Source organism: Rhinoderma darwinii, chromosome 4 (assembly GCF_050947455.1).
Source record: "Rhinoderma darwinii isolate aRhiDar2 chromosome 4, aRhiDar2.hap1, whole genome shotgun sequence".
In the NCBI taxonomy this organism is placed as follows: Eukaryota; Metazoa; Chordata; class Amphibia; order Anura; family Rhinodermatidae; genus Rhinoderma; species Rhinoderma darwinii.
Window position 1 is genome coordinate 248,030,492 of NC_134690.1, and position 22,117 is coordinate 248,052,608.

Genomic DNA, 22,117 nt, shown 5'->3' on the forward strand with positions numbered 1-22,117 from the left:
AATATGAATGGGAACACCTTCATGGAGTCAACAATAAATAGTAACGTGGTATTCCAATGTTGTGAAGCACTCTGTGAAGGATGGTCATGTAGGATCTTGGATACTTTTGTGTAAAAATAGAAGTACTATCAAATTCAATAGAAATTGGAGAGTGACTGGCAAGATCAGCGGCAGACAGTATTATACATGATAGATTTATATACAGTAGCTCAGCAGACAGTAACACACATGATAGACTTATATACACAGCTCAGCAGACAGTATCACACATGATAGGATTATATACAATGTTTGAGCAGTGAGACTGTGGAACTCTCTGCCACAGGATGTTATGATGGTTGATTCTTTGAACAAGTTCAAGGAGGGCCTTGATGCCTTTCTTGAAAAATATAATATTACAGGTTATGAGTACTAGATTCTGGAGATGGGACGTTGATTCAGGGATTTATTCTGATTGTCATATTTGGAGTTGGGGGAGAATTATCCCCCTAATGAAGCAATTAGACTTATAATTTAACTTGGACTTATAGGTTGGATTTGATGGACCTGTGTCTTTTTTTCAAACTTATCAACTATGTAACAGCTGAGCATATAGTTTTGCACATGAAAGGCTTAGAAACAGGGCTTCAGCAGATAATATGCAATACAGCGACTCAGCAGACAGTATCACACGAGAGGCTTAGATACAGCGGCTCAGCAGAACGTATCATATATAATAAGCTTAGATACAGCAGCTCAGTAGACAGTATCACGAGGGAGGCTTAGATGCAGCAGCTCAGCAGACAGTATCCATATACTTACCCTCCTCACTCCTGAGTTGGGCCCTCTACGCCATTCAGCATCAGGACGTTATGTGCGCCGTGCATACAACGTCCTGACACTAAACAGCATCATGACCCAGCACTCTGCCCAGAGCAAGAAGGATAAGTATATAGAGGAGTTACTGTAGTGACAGGGGCTCATGTAGTTTAATCTATTGGAAACTACATAGGCCCTAGTTACTACAGTAACTGTTGACAACATGGTGCGGGGGGGCTATGGGCCCCCCTGACTTCAGGACCCGGTCACAATTGTGACCGCTGCAACACCTATAGCTACACTGCTGTGCAGGGCCGGCCTTAGGTTGGATGGCGCCCTGTGCGGGACTCTGTTTTGCCGCCCCCTACACAAACCAAAAACTAACCTCATATATAGACACGCACATACTGGAACATATATAATGGACATACATAAAGACAGATATTTAGACATACAGGCAAATATACATACACACATTCTGGAATATATACATACAGGTAAATATATAGACATACAGACACATATATACACACACAAACCGGCAGATAAATACACAGACAGGAACGTATACAAATACATAAAAGGCACATATATACAAGCACAAAGACACATTCACAAACAGACCCATATATACCCACACAGGCACAGATATACACACTGCAGATAATGTAGTAGATTTCACATGCAGTCCTATATAACACCACAGATAACACAGTGATAACTCTCTGAGTACAGATCATATAGTAGATGATAACTATAATGGGCAGCAGTGTATATATGGGGCAGCAGGGTATATATGGTCAGCAGGGTATATAAGGAACAACAGGGTATATAAGGGGCTGCAGGGTATATAAGGGGCAGTATGGTATATAAGGGGCAGCAGAGTATATAAGGGGCAGCAGGTTATATACGGGGCAGCAGGGTATGGAGGGGTAGCAGAGTATATAAAGGGCAGCAGGGTATATAAGGTGAAGCAGGGTATATAAGTGACAACAGGATATATAGGGGCAACAGGATATATAGTTGCAGCATGGTATATAGGGGCAGCAGGATATATAGCGGGCAGCACAGATATCTTCATTTCATCTGTTCTACTTTAATATTGAACACACACTTTTACAAAGAGACATAAACACATGCAGACAGATATATACACACACATACTGTAATATATACACATACAAACACAGAGACGTATGCTGTATACACACTACACACACATATACACACATACACACATAGATACTCACCATTTTTTCCTTGCTGACAGGATCACAGGCTTTGTGCAGGGCGGGCTGTGGGCTGAGCTTCCTCCTCTGATATTGATCTCACACAGGTCACACAGCCCTAAGGCCGGCCCTGCCGCTGTGTATTGGATGCATTTGTATATGCATGACACCAAAAAAGGTGTCCTTTTTTTTACCCTTTATTTATGAATTAATAATAATAATTACGAGTTCAATGCTGAGAGAAATTGATTTGATTAAAGTAGAATGAAAAAAAAAAAAGAAAGTGTAATAAAAAAATATATGCGAATGTACGCCAAAGGCAACTTCCAGAGGGGCACAATACCTTTGCTTTTTCGAGCCCGTATTATGGACACAGCATCCAATCTCCCACGGTTCAGCAGAACCCGAGTTAGAGCATCATAGGCTTCTAAGGCGAGCAGAAGAAAATGAAAAAATGTAAATGTGGAAGGAAGGGGTTAATGTCGATAGAGAGTGTGTGATACATTATGTAAGTCACTATTATTTGAATTTAAAGTTTATTGTTATATTTTCTATATCTGACAGGAATTGATGGATATGAATAATGAACTTCCACAATTGGGTGAAAGATTAAATGACAAAATTAACAATCTCACTGATGAGATCCAAACAAGGGACCTTCCGGAGAAAGTACTGGAGGCTGAACTGCATGCAGCCCAGTTAAACGAGTCCTCTGGAAAGCTTGATGGGTGAGTAGAAACAAAGTATCAAAAGTTTTTACAAACAGAGGAAACCCATACGAATCTATGGGGTCCCTGGTGATAGGGGGCCATAGCAGGATGTGGCTAGGAGCGTAGTGTTGTCAGAAAGAACCTGGAAGTGCCCTATTTTATATTTTTGCTATTGGCCACCCAGTTTTCTATGTATGTCACTGAATGTACTATAAGAATCATTAGTCTTTTCTACAAACATAGGACATACTATTTTTCTTGCACAGAGATGAGCAAAAAAAATCATAAGGACAAACATGAGCATTTTATATTGCGAGATTTCCAGCTTAAATCCAGATGAACTGGCAATATCATCTTTGTAGATGTCGTTTTGAAATATGCCATGTCTGGCATAATAAGTATGCAAATTATGATAAGCTAAACCAATACACCTTCAGTTTTATGTGGTCATTGTTGGCCTGTTGCTCTTCAATTAAAATGTTTTCAAAATTTACCAAGCTCTCATTTGCTTTGTACATTAATGTATCCTGCTAATATCAGATGCAAGCACGTGTCTCTTTCAATAAAACATTGCAGTTGGCTTAAATTCAAGGTAACACACAGTGCGGCAGTGCCACCTACCTGTGTACCAGACACGTACTTGTCCAGCAGAATGTCTCACCTGCAGAGCTCAGCAGGCAGCAAAATCTTTATCAACTGCCAGGCAGAATGTGTACAGAGCTCTGATCCAGTTATAGACTTCAAAATCTAAGCTTCAGAGATTCACTGACATTTACTATCCTACACTATAAATCAGGGGCAGACACACCATTGGTGCAACAGGGGCCCAGTACGTAGAGGGGCCCACTGCAACCTTAAAATATGCTTTGTACTGTTTATTAGATTGCATGTAAGGGATTGAGCTAATGATAATGGCTCACAATTATTGATGGATTGTTAGAGAGATATATGGGCAGGGTGTCCTTTAATGAGCTAATTTAGCGTAAGGGGCCCATATAATGTTCTTGCAAGGGGGCCCTCTGCTGCCTATGTCCACACCTGCTATAAATATACTATATAGATAAATAGATAGATAGATAGATATGGAATACATATGAGATAGATAGATAGAAAGATAGATAGATAGATAGATAGATAGATAGATAGATAGATAGATAGATAGATAGATAGATAGATAGATAGATAGATAGATAGATAGATAGATAGATAGATAGATAGATACAGCACGCAAAATAATGTTGACAGCACTATGCGAACATTAATGCCACCTAAGCACTACAGATAAATAAATATGCATTACTCCTGAATCTATGTACAAATGGTGAGGTTCTTAGTGCACATTTTGATCAAATTGTGTGAGCCCACCTGCCACGACCAGGCGTCCTCTATAAGGTGGGAACCTACGCTGTACATACACCCAGAACTGGGACTAAGCCTACATATATCTGGGGATGATAGGAACCAGCATTAAACAGATGGATGGATGGATGGATGGATGGATGGATGGATGGATAGATAATGTCATGAAGTGGGGTGTGGACCGAATGGGCCATACTGCATAGCGGGATAGCAGTCGACCAAACAGGTACAATGCAATGTCTATAGTCCAGAAAGGGTACCTGAGGCAATGTAGACAGTAGCGGTGGATTCAGGCTAAGATTAGGCTCCAACAGTAGACAGACACCCGGCGTGGTGCGACACAATAGATGCAGCAGAGGACACAACACGACTCCAACTCTTGACAGCACAGGGGCACGGTAGTACAGGATACAGGCAACAGGAACGGGTAACACTGGGAACAGGAAAACACTAGGAGACCATTTGCAAAGACAAACTTAGGTAACACAACAACGCCCAGGTAAGGATCAAGAGGGCAGAGCCCCTTTTATAGTCCAGCAGCATTCTGGGCTGATTGCAGATATTCCGCAACTGTGCGTGCACTGGCCCGTACACCTTGCGGGAGACAGTGTCCGGACCAGGAAGCGAGTGCCGAAGTCTCTCAGGAGGGAGATGCCACCGGGAACCCACTCGTCCATGGCCGCGGCCGCCAGAGGGTAAGTCAGGACGACGGTCCGCAGCCATAGACGTTACAGATAGATAGATAGAGATAGATAGATAGATAGATCCACCATCCAGTAGCACCAGCAAAGATTTCTTGGGTTGGGGTGCACGCCTCAGGGATCCTACCAATGTTCCCACCTCAATCCATACATGTGCAACAATAGGCAGCATTCCAACTGAATATACGTAAAAAAAAAAATTTTTTATTCGCCCCTGTGCTACTTTTCGGCTCTAACACTGGAGCCTTTTTCAAGAATGAGAAAGGCTCCAGTGTTAGAGACAAAACATAGCACAGGGGCTAATAAAGAACAGCACTTGTTTGTGTATACAAAGGGAATGCTGCCTATTCTTGCACATAGATAGATGATAGATAGATAGATAGATAGATAGATAGATAGATAGATAGATAGATAGATAGATAGATAGATAGATAGATAGATAGATAGATAGATAGATAGATAGATGTGCTTCTTAGTGCAAATATCTATTCAACCAATTATGTGGTATCAATCCCATACATAAAAGGTCAAGATAATCTGTGGTTAAAGGCTATGTACACCTTTGAAAAAAAAATGTTTACATTTTTTTAAATAAATGTGTATCAGTGTGATAGGTTCAACTTTCTAATTTCATTTTATTAAAAAATGTTTTTGCTTTTTGAGATACTGCTGCTTTGTATCCCGTATAAAGACCAGTGGTCGGCCACAATACAAAGTCTATAACAGGGCTTCCAACTATTACACACCATTTAAAGTTCTGGTCTCCTAATATGGGGCTGAAACCTTATGGACCCCCTCAGGCTCCAAGGTCCGGGTGCGACCACAAACCTATGCACCCCCTATGCTACATGGGGGATCATGTAGCTGTGAAGGGAATGTTTTTATGTCTCATAATAGGGCCCTCAAGACCAATATTGTAATGTTACAGCGTGAGTATTAATGCTGACCATTTTCATCGCATTATGGCTACACTTTAGTCATCTTATGACTACTTCTGGCAGCAGAATGTAAATTGTTCCATATGTCACGTCAAGCTAGTTCCATGAGTTCAATGTACTACAATGGCCGGCTCAGTCACATTCAAGTATGTTTGGGATGTCGTGGAAATGGGGACTCACAGTATGACTCTGCTGCTAACAAATAGCAACTACAAGTTACCACGTCAGTATGAATCAGAATACAATAGAAAGATTTTTTTGAATCAATGACATGACTATTTCTGAGTACCATGGTTACCACCTATCACTATAAGTAATAAAGTGGCCACAGTATGTAAATAAGTCTGTACATCTCCTAAATGTATGGCCCCGACCTAAGAAGAGATGTTTTCACACAATCCCTATACAACTAGTTTTGCAGAATGAGTACAAATTGTAATGTGAACATGTGCAAATCTGAAACATATCCGCTGTCATTTCTACCATAGGTGTCTGTGATCAGTGTATACAAATATTATGACATTATAAAACATGAAAAAGTACAGTCCTTTGAGTTTAAAACAGGATATTTTGTTACTGTAACAGCAAACGAAAAATTAGCATATAATTTATTATTATTTATTAGTGTATAAAATATATCTGCTCAACAGTGTCCACACACCTACAACTACAGGAAATAGTCATCATACTGTTCTTACAAATATTACCAACACAAAACAACATTTATCACATGTTCTGCGATGGCTCCACATGGTGAGATGTCTTACTAACTTTTCTTGGTATAAAGGAGAAACTGGAAGGATATTCACAGTTTCCCACATGACGGTAAGGGTATGTTCACACGACCAAGTTTCAGACGTAATACGGGCGTTTTACGCCCCAAATTACGTCTGAAAAAACGGCTCCATTACACCGACAAACATCTGCCCATTACTTTCAATAGGTTTTAAAATGTACTGTGCCGACGACCTGTTATTTTACGCGTCGCTGCCAAAAGACGGCGTGTAAAAAAGACGGCTCGTCAAAAGAAGTGCAGGACACTTCTTGGGACGTAATTGGAGCCGTTTTTCATTGACTCCATTGAAAAAAAGCTCCAGTTACGTCTATAATGGACGCCGCGAAAAACGCGAGTAAAAAGCAATTACGTCTGAAATTCAGGAGCTGTTTTCGCCTCAAAACAGCTCCGTCATTTCAGACTTATTTGCCGTTGTCGTGTGCACATATCCGTAATCTCATTGCATTATAGCACTCAATGATCTGACTCCTCCCCTCATATATGGTCAAATTATAATCACAATTAACACATTGGGATGAAATAATGTATCATGTATGCTCTTGCAGATTGTCCCGCAAAGAAAATAAGCCCTCACACAACTCCGGTGGAGAAAATATACAAAAGTTCTGGCAACGCAAAATGTGCAGAGCGTTCCAAAAGCGGATAAGATCGATCACCATTTATCAGTGCGACACTGGCCCCACATCTGTGAATTATTATTTATTTACCGCATTATTATACCCTCTTATTATACCCTGATTTACTCTGCCCAGCTTACATATGCCCCCACCTTATAAACTGAAATATCAGCAATACCCCAAACAGAACAACTGCCAAGCAAAATCTGTGCTCCAAAAGTCAAATGGCGCTCCCTTTCTTCTGAACCCTACAGCGTGCCCAAAAAGCAGTTTACGTCCACAAATATGGCATTGCCATACCCGGGAGGACCCACTTAACATTTTATGAGGTATTTGTCTACAGTGTCACAAACTAGGCACAACATATTGTGCACTAAAATGGCAGTGCAAATTTTCAGTGGAAAACGGCAATTTTCACTTTGCACCATCTTCTGAGCATTCATTTCTAATGAAAAAACACCTGTGGGGTCAAAATGCTCACTACACCCCATACAATGCCTTAAGGGGTGTAGTTTGAAATTAGTGGTCACTACATGGGGGTTTGTTTTACTATTGGACCTCCGAGCCGTGCAATTGTGGGCCAATGCAGTTAAAATCACCAAGATAGACCCTTTAATGCTCATGGTGCTCTTCACTTCTAAGCTCTGTGATATGTCCAGGCAAATGATAAATGCCTTGAGGGGTTTAGTTTCTAAAATGGGGTCACTTTTTGGGGGCTCTCACTGTAATCTGGTACCTCCAGGGTTTTGAAAATGCAGCATGGTGTCCAAAAACCAAGTCAGCAAAATCTGCATGCCAAATAGCGCTCCTGCATTTCTGAGCCCTGCTGCATGTCCAAACAGCAGTTTATAACCCGATATAGGGTATTGCCATAATCGGGAGAAATTACTTTTCAAATGTTAGGCTGTGTTCACACAGAGTTTTTTTGCAGGAGGAAAATTCCTCCTGCAAAAACTGCTCCAGTAGGTTTTTGCACAGTGGTTTGACAAAAACTCGTCAAAACACTCGTCGAGGTTTTTTTTCCCTCTTTCTGACTTATTGAAATGGGGTTTTGGAGGCGGAAACCGCCTCAAGATGGGTCAAGACGCTTCTTTTTACCGCGACGCGTTTTTTTTACTCCTGCGTTCAAAAACTCGTCAAAAAATTCAGTGTGAACAGGGCCTTAGGGTGCTTTTTCTCCTTTATTCCTTGTTAAAATTTTACATTTCCATGTTTTGTCAGAAAAAAATGTAATTTTCAAGTTTACAGCATAATTCCACTAAATTCAGCAAAAAGCCTGTGGAGTCAAAATGCTCACTATACCCCTTGATAAATTCCTTCAGGGGTGTAGTTTCCAAAATAGGGTCACTTTTGTTGGGTTTCCACTGATTTGGTCCGGCAGGGGTTTTGCGAATGCAACATAGCACCCAAAAAACATTCCAGTAAAATCTGCACGCCAAGTAGAGCTCCTACCGTTCTGAGCCCTGCAGAGTATTCATACAGCAGTTTGTGACCACTTGTGGGGTATTGCCGTACTCAGGAGAGATTGCTTTACAAATGTTGGGGTGCTTTTTCTCCTTTAACCCCTGTAGAAATAAAAAATTTCAACATTTTAGTGGAAAAAATGTTGATATTCATTTTCACAGCCTAATTCCACAAAAAAAACCTGTGTGGCCTAAATGCTCACTATACCCCTCAATAAATTCCTTCAGGAATTTAGTTTCCCAAATGAGGTCACTTTTGGGGGGTTTCCACTCTTTTGGTCCCTCAGGGACATGACACCTGAAGACCATTCCAGCAAAACTTAAGCTCCGAAAGCCAAATGGTGCTTCTTCCCTTCTGAGCCCTGCTGTGTGTCCATACAACTGTTTATTACCACATGTGGGGTATTGCTATAATCGGTAGAAATTGTTTTTCAAATGTTATAGGGGGGTTTTCTCCTTTTTTCTTGTAAAAATTGTAAATTTCCACATTTTATCAGAAACATTTTTTTTTCAATTTCACAGCATAGTTCCACTAAATTCAGCAAAAAAAAACAACTGTGGGGTCAAGATGCTAACTATACCGCTAAATAATTTCCTTCAGGGGTGTAGTTTCCCAAATGGGGTCACTTTTGGGTGGTTTCCACTGATTAGGTCCCGCAGGGGCTTTGCAAATGTGACATTCTAGCTAAATTTCAGCTCCAAAATTCAAATGGTGCTCCTTCCCTTCTATGCCCTGCCGTGGGTCCAAACAGCAGTTTATCACCACATATGGGGTATTTCCGTGCTCAGAAGAGTTCACGTTACAATGTTGGGGTGCTTTTTTCTCCTTTATCTATTGTGAAAATGGAAAAATCTGATTTTAATTTTCATGGCCTAATTCCACTAAATTCAGCAAAAAACCTGTGAGGGGTCAAAATGCTCACTAAACCCCTTGATAAATTCCGTCAGGGGGGTAGTTTCCCAAATTGGGTCACTTTTGGTGGGTTTCGACTGTTTTGGTTCCGCAGGGGCTTTGTAAATGAAACATAGCACCCAAAAACCATTCCAGCAAAACTTGAGCTCCAAAAGCCAAATGGTGCTCCTTCCCTTCTGTGCCCCGCCATGGGTCCAAACAGCAGTTTATTACCACATATGGGGAATTGCTGTAATCGGGAAAAATTGCTTTTCAAATGTTGGGGTGGTTTTTCTCGTTTATGCCTTGTAAATATTGAAGATTTCTACATTTTATTGGAAAAAAATAGATTTTCATATTTACATCCTAATTCCACAAAAAACCTGTGGGGTTACAATGCTCACTATACCCCTTGATAAATTCCTTGAGGGGTGTAGTTTGCCAAATGGTGTCTTTTCTTGGAGGCGGGGTTTCCACTGTTTTGGCACCACAAAACCTGTTTAAACTTGACATGGTCTCTAAAACATACAGTTAGGTCCAGAATTATTTGGACAGTGACACAATCTTCATGATTTGGGCTCTGCATGCCACCACATTGGATTTGAAATGAAACAACTGAGATGAAATTGAAGTGAAGACTTTCTGGTTTAATTCTAGGGGTTGAACAAAAATATCCTTTGAAACGTTTAGGAATTGCAACCATTTTTCTACACAGCCTCCTCATTTCAGGGGCTCAAAAGTAATTGGACAAATTAACATTACCATATATAAAATGTTGTCTTTTTTAATACTTTGCCGAAAATTCTTTGCAGGCAAAGACTGCCTGAAGTCTGGAATCCATGGACATCACTAAACGCTGGGTTTCCTCCTTTGTGTTGCTTTGCCAGGCCTTTACTGCAGCTGTCTTCAGTTGTTGTCTGTTTGTGGGTCTTTCTGCCTTAAAGGGAACCTGTCACCAGCATTTCACCTATTGGACTTTACTTCTCCCTCACTGGCTGCTGCTATAAAAAGTTAATTGCCGTTATCCCCTCTCCTAAACTCCTCCTCCGACTGCAAATAACGGTCTGCAAACGTTTTGCGCCTTTTATCGTAATAATCCGAAGACCCTTTGTGCGCACACACCAGAACAGGACATCAATGCACAAGCGCGGGATGTTGTGTGCTGGGGGAAGGCGAGGAGCTGTCAATCAAAAGTAAGAAGGTGAGGTAAACTCGGAAAGACTTGAGGAATGAAGATTTGACTCTTTTCAAAACGAAGATTTGACTCTTTACAAATGAAGATCTGACTCTTTTCTGCTCATTAGCATACGGTGTGGGAACACTAAAAAGCTAAATACTACAGCTACAGACCCGACTAAGAAGATAATTATAGGTTATATAGAAATGATTTTTCACCCACTACCAGGTATAGTCGGTTTAATAGGTGAAATGCTGGTGACCGGTTCCCTTTAAGTTTTGTCTTAACCCCTTAAGGACGCAGCATAATTTTGGCCTTAAGGCTCAGAGCCCATTTTTCAAATCTGACATATTTCACTTTATGTGGTAATAACGTCGGAATGCTTAAACCTACCCAAGCGATTCTGAGAATGTTTTCTCGTGACACATTGGGCTTCATGTTCGTGGTAAAATTTGGTTGATATATTCAGTATTTATTGGTGAAAATTTGCAAAATTTAGAGAACATTTTGAAAAAATAGCATTTTCTGAATTTAAATGCATCTGCTTGTAAAACAGACGGTTATACCACCCAAAATAGTTACTAGTTCACATTTCCCATATGTCTACTTTAGATTGGCATAGTTTTTTGAACATTCTTTTATTTTTCTTGGACGTTACAAGGCTTAGAACATAAACAGCAATTTCTCATATTTTTAAGAAAATTACAAAAGCCTTTTTTTTAAGGTACCTCTTGAGTTCTGAAGTGGCTTTGAGGGGCCTATGTATTATAAACCCTGATAAAACACCCCATTTTAAAAACTAGACCCCTCAAAGTATTCAAAACAGCATTTAGAAAGTTTTTTAACCCTTCAGGCATTTCACAGGAATTAAAGTGGAGGTGAAATTTGCAAATTTCATTTTTCTTGCTGAATTTCAAGTTTATTCATTTTTTTTTTCTGTAACACAGAATGTTTTACCAGAGAAACACTACTAAATATGTATTGTCCAGATTCTGCAGTTTTTTAGAAATGTCCCACATGTGGCTCTACTGCGCTCGTGGAATAAAACACAAGCCCTAGAAGCAAAGAAGCACCTAGTGCATTTTGAGGCCTCTTTTTTATTAGAATATATTTTAGGCAGCATGCCAGGTTTGAAGAGGTGTTTAGGTGCCAAAACAGTAGGAATCCCCCAATAGTGACCCCATTTTGGAAACTACACCCCTCAAGGAATTCATTTATGGTTGTTGTTACCATTTTGACTGCACAGTTTTTTCACAGCACGTATTTGAATTGGGCTGTGACATTAAAAAAATGACATTTTTTCCAATAAGATTTAATTTTTTATCAAAATTTCTTATTTTCAAAGGGAACAAAATACTCCATTTTGTTGCCCAATTTCTCCTGAGTGCAGCAATACCCCATTTGTGGCGATAAACTGCCGTTTGGGCCCATGGGAGGCCTCAGAAGGGAAGGAGCGCTGTGTGTTCTTTGGAGTACAGATTTTGCTGGTTTGGTTTTCGGGTGCCATGTCACATTTGCAGAGCCCCAGTGGTATCAAAGCAATGGATACCCACCAGAAGTTACCCCATTTTGGAAACTACACCCCTTAAGGAATTCATTTATGGGTAATGTGACCATTTAGACCACATAGTTTCTTCACAGAACTTATTTGAATTGGGCTGGGAATTAAAAAAAATATATTTTTTCCAATAATATGTCATTTTAGCTCAAAAATTCTTATTTTCACAAGAAATACAATACTCCATTTTGTTGCCCAATTTGTCCTGAGTGCGGCAATACCCCATTTGTGGTGATAAACTGCCGTTTGGGCCCATGGGAGGGCTCAGAAGGAAAGGAGCGCTATTTGTTCTTTGGAGTCCAGATTTTGCTGGATTGGTTTTCGGGTGCCATGTCGCATTTGCAGAGCCCCAGAGGTATCAAAGCAATAGAAAACAACCACAAATGACCCCATTTTGGAAACTACACCCCTCAAGGAATTCATTTATGGGTGTTGTGACCATTTTGACCCCATTGTTTTTTCACAGAACTTATTTGAATTGGGCTGGGAATGAAAACAAAATATTTTTTTTCAAATAATATGTCGTTTTGGCTGAAAATTTCTTATTTTCACAAGAAACAAAATACCTCATTCTGTTGCGCAATTTGTTCTGAGTGCTGCAATACCCCATTTGTGGTGATAAACTACCGTTTGGGCCCATGGGAGGGCTCAGAAGTAAAGGACCACTATTTGGCCTACTGGGGATTTTCTAGTGCGAAGTCATGTATGCAGAAGCCCCTGAGGTACCAGTACAGTTGAAACCCGCAAGAAGTGACCCCGTTTTAAAAACGACACCCTTAAGGCATTCATGTAGAGGTGTAGTGAGCATTTTGACCGAAGACCTAGACCCCATAAACTGTAATGTGGGTTCTCCTGGGTATGGCAATACCCTACATGTGGCTGTTAGCTGCATGGGCACACAGCAGGGCCCAGAGGGGAAAGACGAGGGGGGATAAGCTGTGCGGAGTGCATCAGGGTAAGTAAAATTGGGGTAAATTATAAACCAAGGGATGTATGATCAATTTTAAAACACTCTTTCATACAGAGCTCTGGTTATTTGGGACACGTGTCACATTGATATATTGTGTCATCCCTTATCGCCCTCTTATAGCAGACTTTGCACCTCTTTTGACTTTTTCCCTTCTTGCCAGTTTGGGGAACTTCTCCTGGAAAGTGTTGCCGCCCTGGTACGATGCGTGTGGCCCCGCTTCCAGAAGTACTGGGTGCCCCCCCTTCTTGGTCCCTAAAGATTAGGTTCTTGATAATCACCTCTTGAAATTCCAGGAAAGTTCCCGTCTGGCCTGCACATCGACGTAGCACGTACACATTGTACAAAGCCATCTGTATGATGTTATGATGTGCCCGGCCAGCTTCTTATACCACACCGCATGGCGCTGTAGGGCTTCAGGATTTGATCTGACAAGTCCATCCCTCCCATGTACCTATTGTAGTCCAGGATGCAGTCTAGTTTGGGGGTGGCCTTTCCTTCATATATCCTAAAACTGTAGGTATACCCTGATGCACTCTCGCACAGCTTATACATCTTCACGCCATACCTTACCCTCTTACCCGGCAGGTACTCGCGGAATTGACGCCTCCCTTTAAAATGTACCAGGGACTCATCAATAGAACTACACTTCTCGAGGGTGTATGCTTTGGAAAACCGGGCACTGAAACGGTCTAATAGGGGTCTCCGTTTATACAAACGGTCAAAACTGGGGTCATCTCGGGGTGGGCACGGCTCATTATCAGTATAATGTAAGAAGCGAAGCATTGCCTAATTTATTTATTTTTTTAGGTTACAGTTCAGTTCTGAAGTTGCTTTGAGGGGCCCATATATTAGAAACCCCTATCAAACACCCCATTTTAGAAACTGGACCCCTCAAAGTATTCACAACAGCATTTAGAAAGTTTATGAACCCTTTAGGTGTTTCACAGAAATTTAGAGCAAAGTAGAGGTGAAATTTAAATTTTTTGTTTTGTCAGAAAATCCTTTTTATACCATTTTTTTTATAACACAAAAGGATTTATCAGAGAAACGCAACTTAATACGTATTGCCCCGATTCTGCAGTTTAGAGAAATATCCCACATGTGGCCCTCGGGCGGTAATGGACTGAAGCACCGGCCTCCGAAGCAAAGGAGCACCTAGTGGATTTTGAGGCCTCTCTTTTATTAGGCATCATGTCTGGTTTGAAGTGACCCCAATTTGGAAACTAGACCCCTTGAGGAATCCATTGTAGTTTTCTTGGGGTGCATGCGGCTTTTTGATCAGTTTTTATTCTATTTTTAGGTGGCGTGGTGACTAAAAAACAGCAATTCTACTATTGTTTTTCTATTCTATTTTTTTTACAGCGTTCACCGTGCGCTATAAATGACATATTCACTTTATTCTGCGGGGCGATACGATTACGGCGATACCAGATGTTTATAGTTTTATGTCTTATAGCGTTTGCACAATAAAATACGTTTTGTAAAAAATCATTCACTTTTTGTGTTACCTTATTCTAAGCGCCAGAACTTTTTTATTTTTCAATCAATAAAGCCGTGCGTGGACTTATTTTTTGCGTAACGAACTGTAGTTTCCATCAGTACCATTTTTAGGTACATGCGACTTTTTGATCTCTTTTTATTCCATTTTTTGGGAGGTGAAGTGACCAAACAATTGTGATTCTGGTACGGTTTATTATTATTTTCTTTTACGGCGTTCACCGTGCGGGATAAATAACGAAATAATTTTGTAGTTCAGGCCGTTATGGACGCGGCGATACCAATTATGTATAGTTTATTTGTTTGTTTATATATTTTTATTAATAATAAATGACTGATAAGGTAAAAAGGGGGATTTTGACTTTTAATACTTTTACAACTTTTATTTTCTTATTTTTACACATCTTTTTTTAACTTTTTTTTAACTTTATTACTTTGTACCACTAGGGGACTTGAGGGCAGGAGGCCCTGATCGCTATTCTAATACACTGCACTACATGCGTAGTGCAGTGTATTAGAACTGTCAGATACTCACTGACAGCAAGCATAGTGGGTCCTGACGTTGTCAGGACCCACTAGGCCTCCGTCCATGGCATATCCGGACGCCATTGTTTGGTGTCCGGTTGCCATAGTCACCATCGCCGGCCGCTATCGTGTAGCAGGCCAGAGATGGCAGCTTAACCCCTAAAAAGCCGCGATCTCTATAGAACGCGGCTTTTAATGGGTTAATCAGCGGGGACACAGCGATCGGTAGCCGCTGCAGGAGCTGTGACATCTGTTGTACGATACAGCAGCTGTCACAGCTCCTGTATGTGTCGGGAGGACGGCCGAAACGGCCGTTACTCCCGAGACGTACTATTAGGTCATGGAGCGCGAACGATACAGCTGCCATGACCTAATAGTACGTCCAGGAGCGGGAAGGGGTTAAGCAAGTGAAATGCATGCTCAATTGTATTGAGATCAGGAGATTGACTTGGCCATTGCAGAATATTCCACTTCTTTGCCTTAAAAAACTCCTGAGTTGCTTTCGCAGTATGTTTTGGGTACTTGTCCATCTGTACTGTGAAGCGACGTCCAATCAACCTTTATGCATTTGGTTGAATCTGACAAAATGTATATCCCTGAACACTTCAGAATTCCTCCGGCTGCTTCTGTCTTTAGTTACAACATCAATAAACACTAGTGACCCAGTGCCTTCGGCAGCCATGCATACCCATTCCATCACACTGCCTCCACCATGTTTCACATAGTATGTGGTGTGCTTTGGATCATGAGCCGTTCCAGGCCTTCTCCATACTTTCTTCCTCCCATTATTCTGGTTCAGGTTGATCTTAGTTTCATCCGTCCAAAGAATGCTGTTCCAGAACGCGGCTGGCTTCTTTACATGTTGTTTGGCAAAGTCTAATATGGCCTTTCTATTTTTGAGGCTGATTAATGGTTTGCACCTTGTGGTGAACCCTATTTATTTGCTCTATTTATGGTAGACTTAGATACTGATACACCTACTTCCAGGAGAGTGTTCCTCACTTGGGTAGATGTTGTGAAGGAGCTTTTCTTCCCCATGGAAAGGATTCTGCGATCATACACCACTGTTGTCTTCCGTGGACGTTCAGGCCTTTTGGAGTTCACGAGATTACCAATGCGCTCTTTTTTTTTTTTTTTAAAGAATTTACCCAACTGTTGATTTGGCAACTCCTAACATTTGTGCTATCTCTCTGATGGATTTCTTCAGCCTAACGATGGTCTGTTTCACTTGCATTGAGAGCTCCTTTGACCCCATGTTGTAGGTCACAGCAACAGCTTCCAAATGCAAATGCCACATCTCGAATCAACTCCAGACCTTTTACCTGCTTAATTGATGATGGATTAACGAGGGAATAGCCCCTGCACCCCATTAAATAGCTTTGGAGATAATTGTCCAATTACCTTTGGTCCCTTGAAAAAGAGGCAGCTACATATTAAAGAGCTGTAATTCCTGAACCCTTCCTCAAATTAGGATGTGAATACCCTCAAATGAAAGCTGAGAGTCTGCACTTTAAGCCCATATTGATTATATAACTGTATATGTAATATGTTTTGATAAACAGCTAAAATGCCAAAACTTGTGTCACTGCCCAAATAATTCTGGAACTAACTGTATTCTAATAAAATGGAGACCCCAAAATCCACTGGGTACTCCTTTGCTTCTGAGGCTGGTGTTTCAGTACATTAGCACACTAGGGCCACATGTGGGATATTTTTAAAAATTGCAGAATCTGTTAAATAAATATGGAGTTGCGTTTCTCTGGTAAAACCTTCTGTGTTACAGAGAAAAATGAATTAAAACATTTTCTCCCCAAAAAAATTAATTTGTAAATTATACCTCCACTTTGCTTTAATTCCTGTGAAACACCAAAATGGTTAAGAAACTTTCTAAATGCTGTTCCAAATGCTTTGAGGAGTGCAATTTTTTTAATTGGGGTGTTTTATAGGGGGTTTCTAATATATAAGGCCCTACTCAAAGCCACTTCACAACTGAACTGCTCCCTGAAAAAATAGCCTTTTGAAATATTCTTGAAAATGTGAGACCTTGCTGCTAAAGTTCTAAGCCTTGTAACGCACTGTAAAAATAAAAGAATGCTCAAAAAACAATGCCAACATAAAGTAGACATATGGGAAATGTTAACTAGTAACTATTTAGTGTGGTATTACTATCTGTTTTAGAAGTAGATACATTAAAATTTAGAAAAATGTAACATTTTTACAAATAAACACTGAATGTATCGACCAAATTTTACCACTAACTTAAAATACAATGTGTCACGAGATAACGGTCTCAGACTCGCTTGTGTGTCCTTAAGTGGTTTATACATAACCTTTTTCTTTTTTGTAATAAAGGACAGCTTGGGAGATATGTTTTTTGCATACATAGACAGCCTGATCCTGCTAGTGCAGGATATCATGGCAGCACATTGCCTCTCAATCTGCCTATACTACAGTGCTAAAAACAGCAGCTGGAAAGGAGGCCTTATGATTTAATGATTGAGTAGAAACTGCCCGCAGCTGATATTGTGTCCTCACAGAACTGATTTTTACAAATGAAGAACATGTACCCATTTTATGTGCTCTGGAGTCATTGCCCAAACATACTGCTTTGTCATTACAGCAATGTTTTTTGCACATTATTTTGCTATCAATTCATTTCTGAAGAGTTTCATTTAGATTTGAATTTTACATTCCTATCTGTTTTCTGTTTCCACAGAATCCTTGCTGAAGCTAAAAATCTCTCATTTAATGCTACGGTGGCTTTTAAAGCATACAGCAATATCAAGGACTTGATTGACGATGCAGAGAACACTGCAAAAGAGGGCAAAGCCAAAGCAAAAGAGGCAGTAGAACTGGTAAGGGGTAAACATTTCTAGAAAATTCTGTCTAAGTACTAATCCACCACTTAGATTTTAACAAAGATATAATAAAGATTTCTATAACCAAACAAGCTTGGGAGCAAATCATCTTTGCACTTTTTTGTGACCCCCAAACCTAAAATGGCTCTGTAGTAGTCTGCACGATATGGCAGCCCAACGCTCGACTATAATAATAAGTATAAAGAAGAACCAAGGGCTGATGAAAGACTCCTATTTCTGAATTCAAGTAAATGATTTGACTTGATATAGCCTTAGGGTATGTTCACATGCTGAGTAAAAAATGTCTGAGAATACGGAGCTTGTGTCCAAGGGAAAACAGCTCCCGATTTTCAGACGTTTTTTTAAGCCACTCGCGATTTTCGCTGCGTTTTTTACAGCTGTTTTTGGAGCTATTTTCTAGAGTCAATGAAAAATGGCTCCAAACACGTCCCAAGAATGGACCTGCACTTTTTTTTCGCGGCCATTTTTGAACGCGCCCGTTTTTCAAAACAGCCGCGTAAAAAAACGGCCCGTTGGATCAGAACACCGTTTTTCCCATTGAAATCAATGGGCAGATGTTTGGAGGCATTCTGCTTCCGATTTTTTGGTAGTTTTTCATCCGTTTACGGCCCAAAAAACGGCTGAAAATAGGCAGTCTGAACATACCCTTAGAGTATATTCACACCAGATTTGTTGCAGAAATTTCTGCGACTGTCTCATTCATTTGACTGGGGCTTGCAGAAATCCATGCACATGCAACAGAAACATTCCCATTTAGATCGTGTGGAATAGATTTAAAAATGTCTGCAACAAATCTGCCACATTTGAATATACCCTTAGAAGGTTTAACACCATACAGAGAACTAAACATTGCTGAATCTTACAGGCGTAGAAGATTCACTTGAATGGGGCTGAAGTGCAATACCAGGCACAGATCTTGGACAAGAGTGGCACTGTTTTTAAGAAAAAAACAAAACCAGACCCTGTTTTCAATCTCATACAATCCTTGTTACTGGTCTACATCACATGATGCATATGCTTATCACGAGTGGCAGTAGGTTGCCTCATCATTACGAGCATACTCGGCATTCTGATCGCATGGGCACAGCAAGTAGGCCTGTGTGATTAGGAGCAGGGCAACTTCTGTAAAATTCAGCCGCAGCCCCGATCTAATGGCAGAGATCAGATAAACATTTTATCTCCGCAATTAACCCCTTGTATGGCATCACCAAATCTGATTACAGCATTCAAATAGAAAGAGTGAGGGGTGGACCCCCTTTTGATCGCATTACAGGGAAGAAATTGTCTTGGTCCTCAAGGCCAAAATTGGCCGGGGTGGTTAAATAAATCTTTTAATTAAATCGTGGGGTTAATTAAATCTTGCATTTAATTTTTTTTCAGGTTAAAGTCATGCCTGCTTTTATAACACAAAAGGTAGCATCCCAATGACTTCCATAACACTTGTAGATATTTAAATGTCAATATATTACTTATGTATATTTTAATGACATGTTCACCCCTTATAATAGAAATGTTAGTTTTTCCACATTTATCCTACTTTCCGATTTCCCTCTCAACGGAAAATTTCTAGTTATTTCCTTTGTTTCCCGTGCTCATATTACTGCATGCAAATGTGACCTTTCTAGGCTATTATTTTGAATGTACTGTATCTAATAGCCCTCCAACCCAGGATAGCTTGATAGTTTGTAAAATGCCCAAGTAAGATTAATTTGTATTCGCATACTATACAACTTAATTTTGCTCAAGCTCAATTAAATTTAACAGAGAAATACATTGTTTTTTTTTTTTTACATTTCCATGTTTCACGGTTATTAATAAGTTATTATGATAGACTATTTCTGAATTAATCTTTTTGAGTATTTGTTCCAGAATGAGCAATGCATTTCAGAATTAACATTGTAATTTTTGATATGATTAATTTTCTACATTGTTAGCGCTAACCTTTTCACTGGCATAAAAATAAAAAAATAAATATACAAGTAAGAAATGTTTTAGCTTTGAAATTCTTATGCAAAATGAAAATAAATAAATAAAAGGAGTAATTCGAATGTGAATTATAGTGGCATATTTTACTAAGTTAAAATAATAACTTTTGTTGTCCTGCATCCTAAATGAGTACAGATGAGACTGGGAATTTCCAATAATTTAAAAGTACTTCAAGGAAGCTCAAGACCAAAACCCTCCTAGGGCTTCTCTATGACATATTTAACTTATACTTGTTCTACAACCATAATTGTAAAAACAGACATCATGGGTTCCATTTTGCAGGATCCATGACAGATCCAATTTGAACTGTTTTGTAATGATTCCTAATGAGTCCCATTTACTTATAATGCCAGATTTGTGGTCTGTTTTTACTAGGCAACATAGTGGAGCCTTTTATGTTTTATGGCTTAATGACTGCATAGAACCTTCTCTGATTATTTGTCATCTTTACACCATATGGAGGGATTAAAATCCAAACATGGCCATAGGAATTAGACATTAATTTAAAGAGCCACTAACAGTATAAAACTTTAGTAGACTACAGAAATTGGCAAAAAAAAAATCTTTGTATTCTTTTAAAATTTATGTTTCGATTTAATTTCAGTGGAGTTTAAACAGTATATTTTTTAAATATTTTTTTTATATTTGTCTTTTAGTAATTTTTTTGTTTGTTTGTTTGATTCTAATGAAGGTTACTGGTCCACAAGGATCCTTAAAAGATGAAGCTAAAAGTTCTATTCAAAAAAGCTTTCGAGTTCATACTGATGCTAAAACACAGGCTGAAGACTTAAAAGGTAATGTTTCCTAAACTATTTCTTAAAAGTAATACAATTTCACAATACTAGAGCAAATGTAATATGCCTCCATCTAACCCCTCTATAATGAACCAACTATATTTGATTGTCTCTACTGTGGAATATTATGGAAGTGCAGAAGTGGGTGTCAGATGCGTAACTTGAACCTCCTGGGCCCCAATGCAAAATCTTTAACAGGTCCTCCACCTACCATGTGCCCTTTATAAGACTGTTGTCTTCTTATACGGCAGAAAGGCCTTTATATCCTCCCAGGTACCACGGCCTGGATGTGACTATTGACTCTGCACCCCAATACCCTTGTTTGGGATATTACAGGACTTCTAGTATTAAAATTGAAAATGTGGGTTGGCTATTCCATCTGAAGATCACTTTCTCCACGGGATTTAGATCCCGGTAATGCGCTTTGTTGGGCTATGGCATATATATTAAGTTAATAATTACGGTAAATCAAGGCACTATCTGTTGAGAAGATGACTTCAAATGGAATATAGACAAAAAAAATATATTTAGCCTAACACTAAAGTTGGGTGAAAAGAAGTCCTTTCATCAGACTTCGACAAATAAAATTTATGGAACTAGCTGTAAATCAAGTCAATTAAATGACCTAATGTATAGGCAAAAGTTGACTATAGATTTACCTTGGCTTTAGGGTAAACCACTTTTAAGAACCATTGCCACCTGGGGTTACATAATTTTTGAATGATAAGAATATAAGTTTTGTATCGTGTGCAATGTGGACACTTCTGATGCTTTATCATCTCTATTACTTGTGGACGGAGTAAACTAGACTGGAGCCCTCTTTGAAAATCTTCAACAGGAATGAAAAAAGGAAAGAATAATGCTGTATATTAGTCAGAAAGATTTTACTGGGAATGTTGAATTTGCACTCAGCTTTGACAAGGTTAAACTGAATTCTAATTCCCTATCTAAAACCACGTTAATAGAAAACATGCATCTCATAGAAAACTAATCTTGCAAAAGATGGATAGAGTTGATGTAGTCTGATAGTTTTTTCTTTTTAATTTATATGTAAATGTCATCTCATCTTAGTGAAGTTAGATTCCACACCTACATGATTTATTCCTTAAGAGTAGTACGGTAGGTGCATTGAGTTAATGTTTCTACCTCAAAGCATACTTCTAAGGCCACTAGCGTTGTTTAAGACATATATACAGTATATTGTATATTGTTCAGTGTGGAATGGATT

General features: G+C 39.6%; 1 protein-coding gene across 1 annotated transcript in view; it reads left to right on the top strand.

Annotated features, from left to right (window-relative positions):
* The window catches only part of LAMA2 (laminin subunit alpha 2), an 852,154-nt gene that overhangs the window by 659,267 nt on the left and 170,770 nt on the right, over positions 1 to 22,117 (top strand). The window contains exons 40-42 of the mRNA XM_075863715.1: positions 2,592 to 2,755; positions 17,947 to 18,085; positions 20,787 to 20,889. Of these exons, the coding sequence (XP_075719830.1) occupies positions 2,592 to 2,755; positions 17,947 to 18,085; positions 20,787 to 20,889 (406 nt within the window). The remainder of the gene's footprint in view (positions 1 to 2,591; positions 2,756 to 17,946; positions 18,086 to 20,786; positions 20,890 to 22,117) is intronic.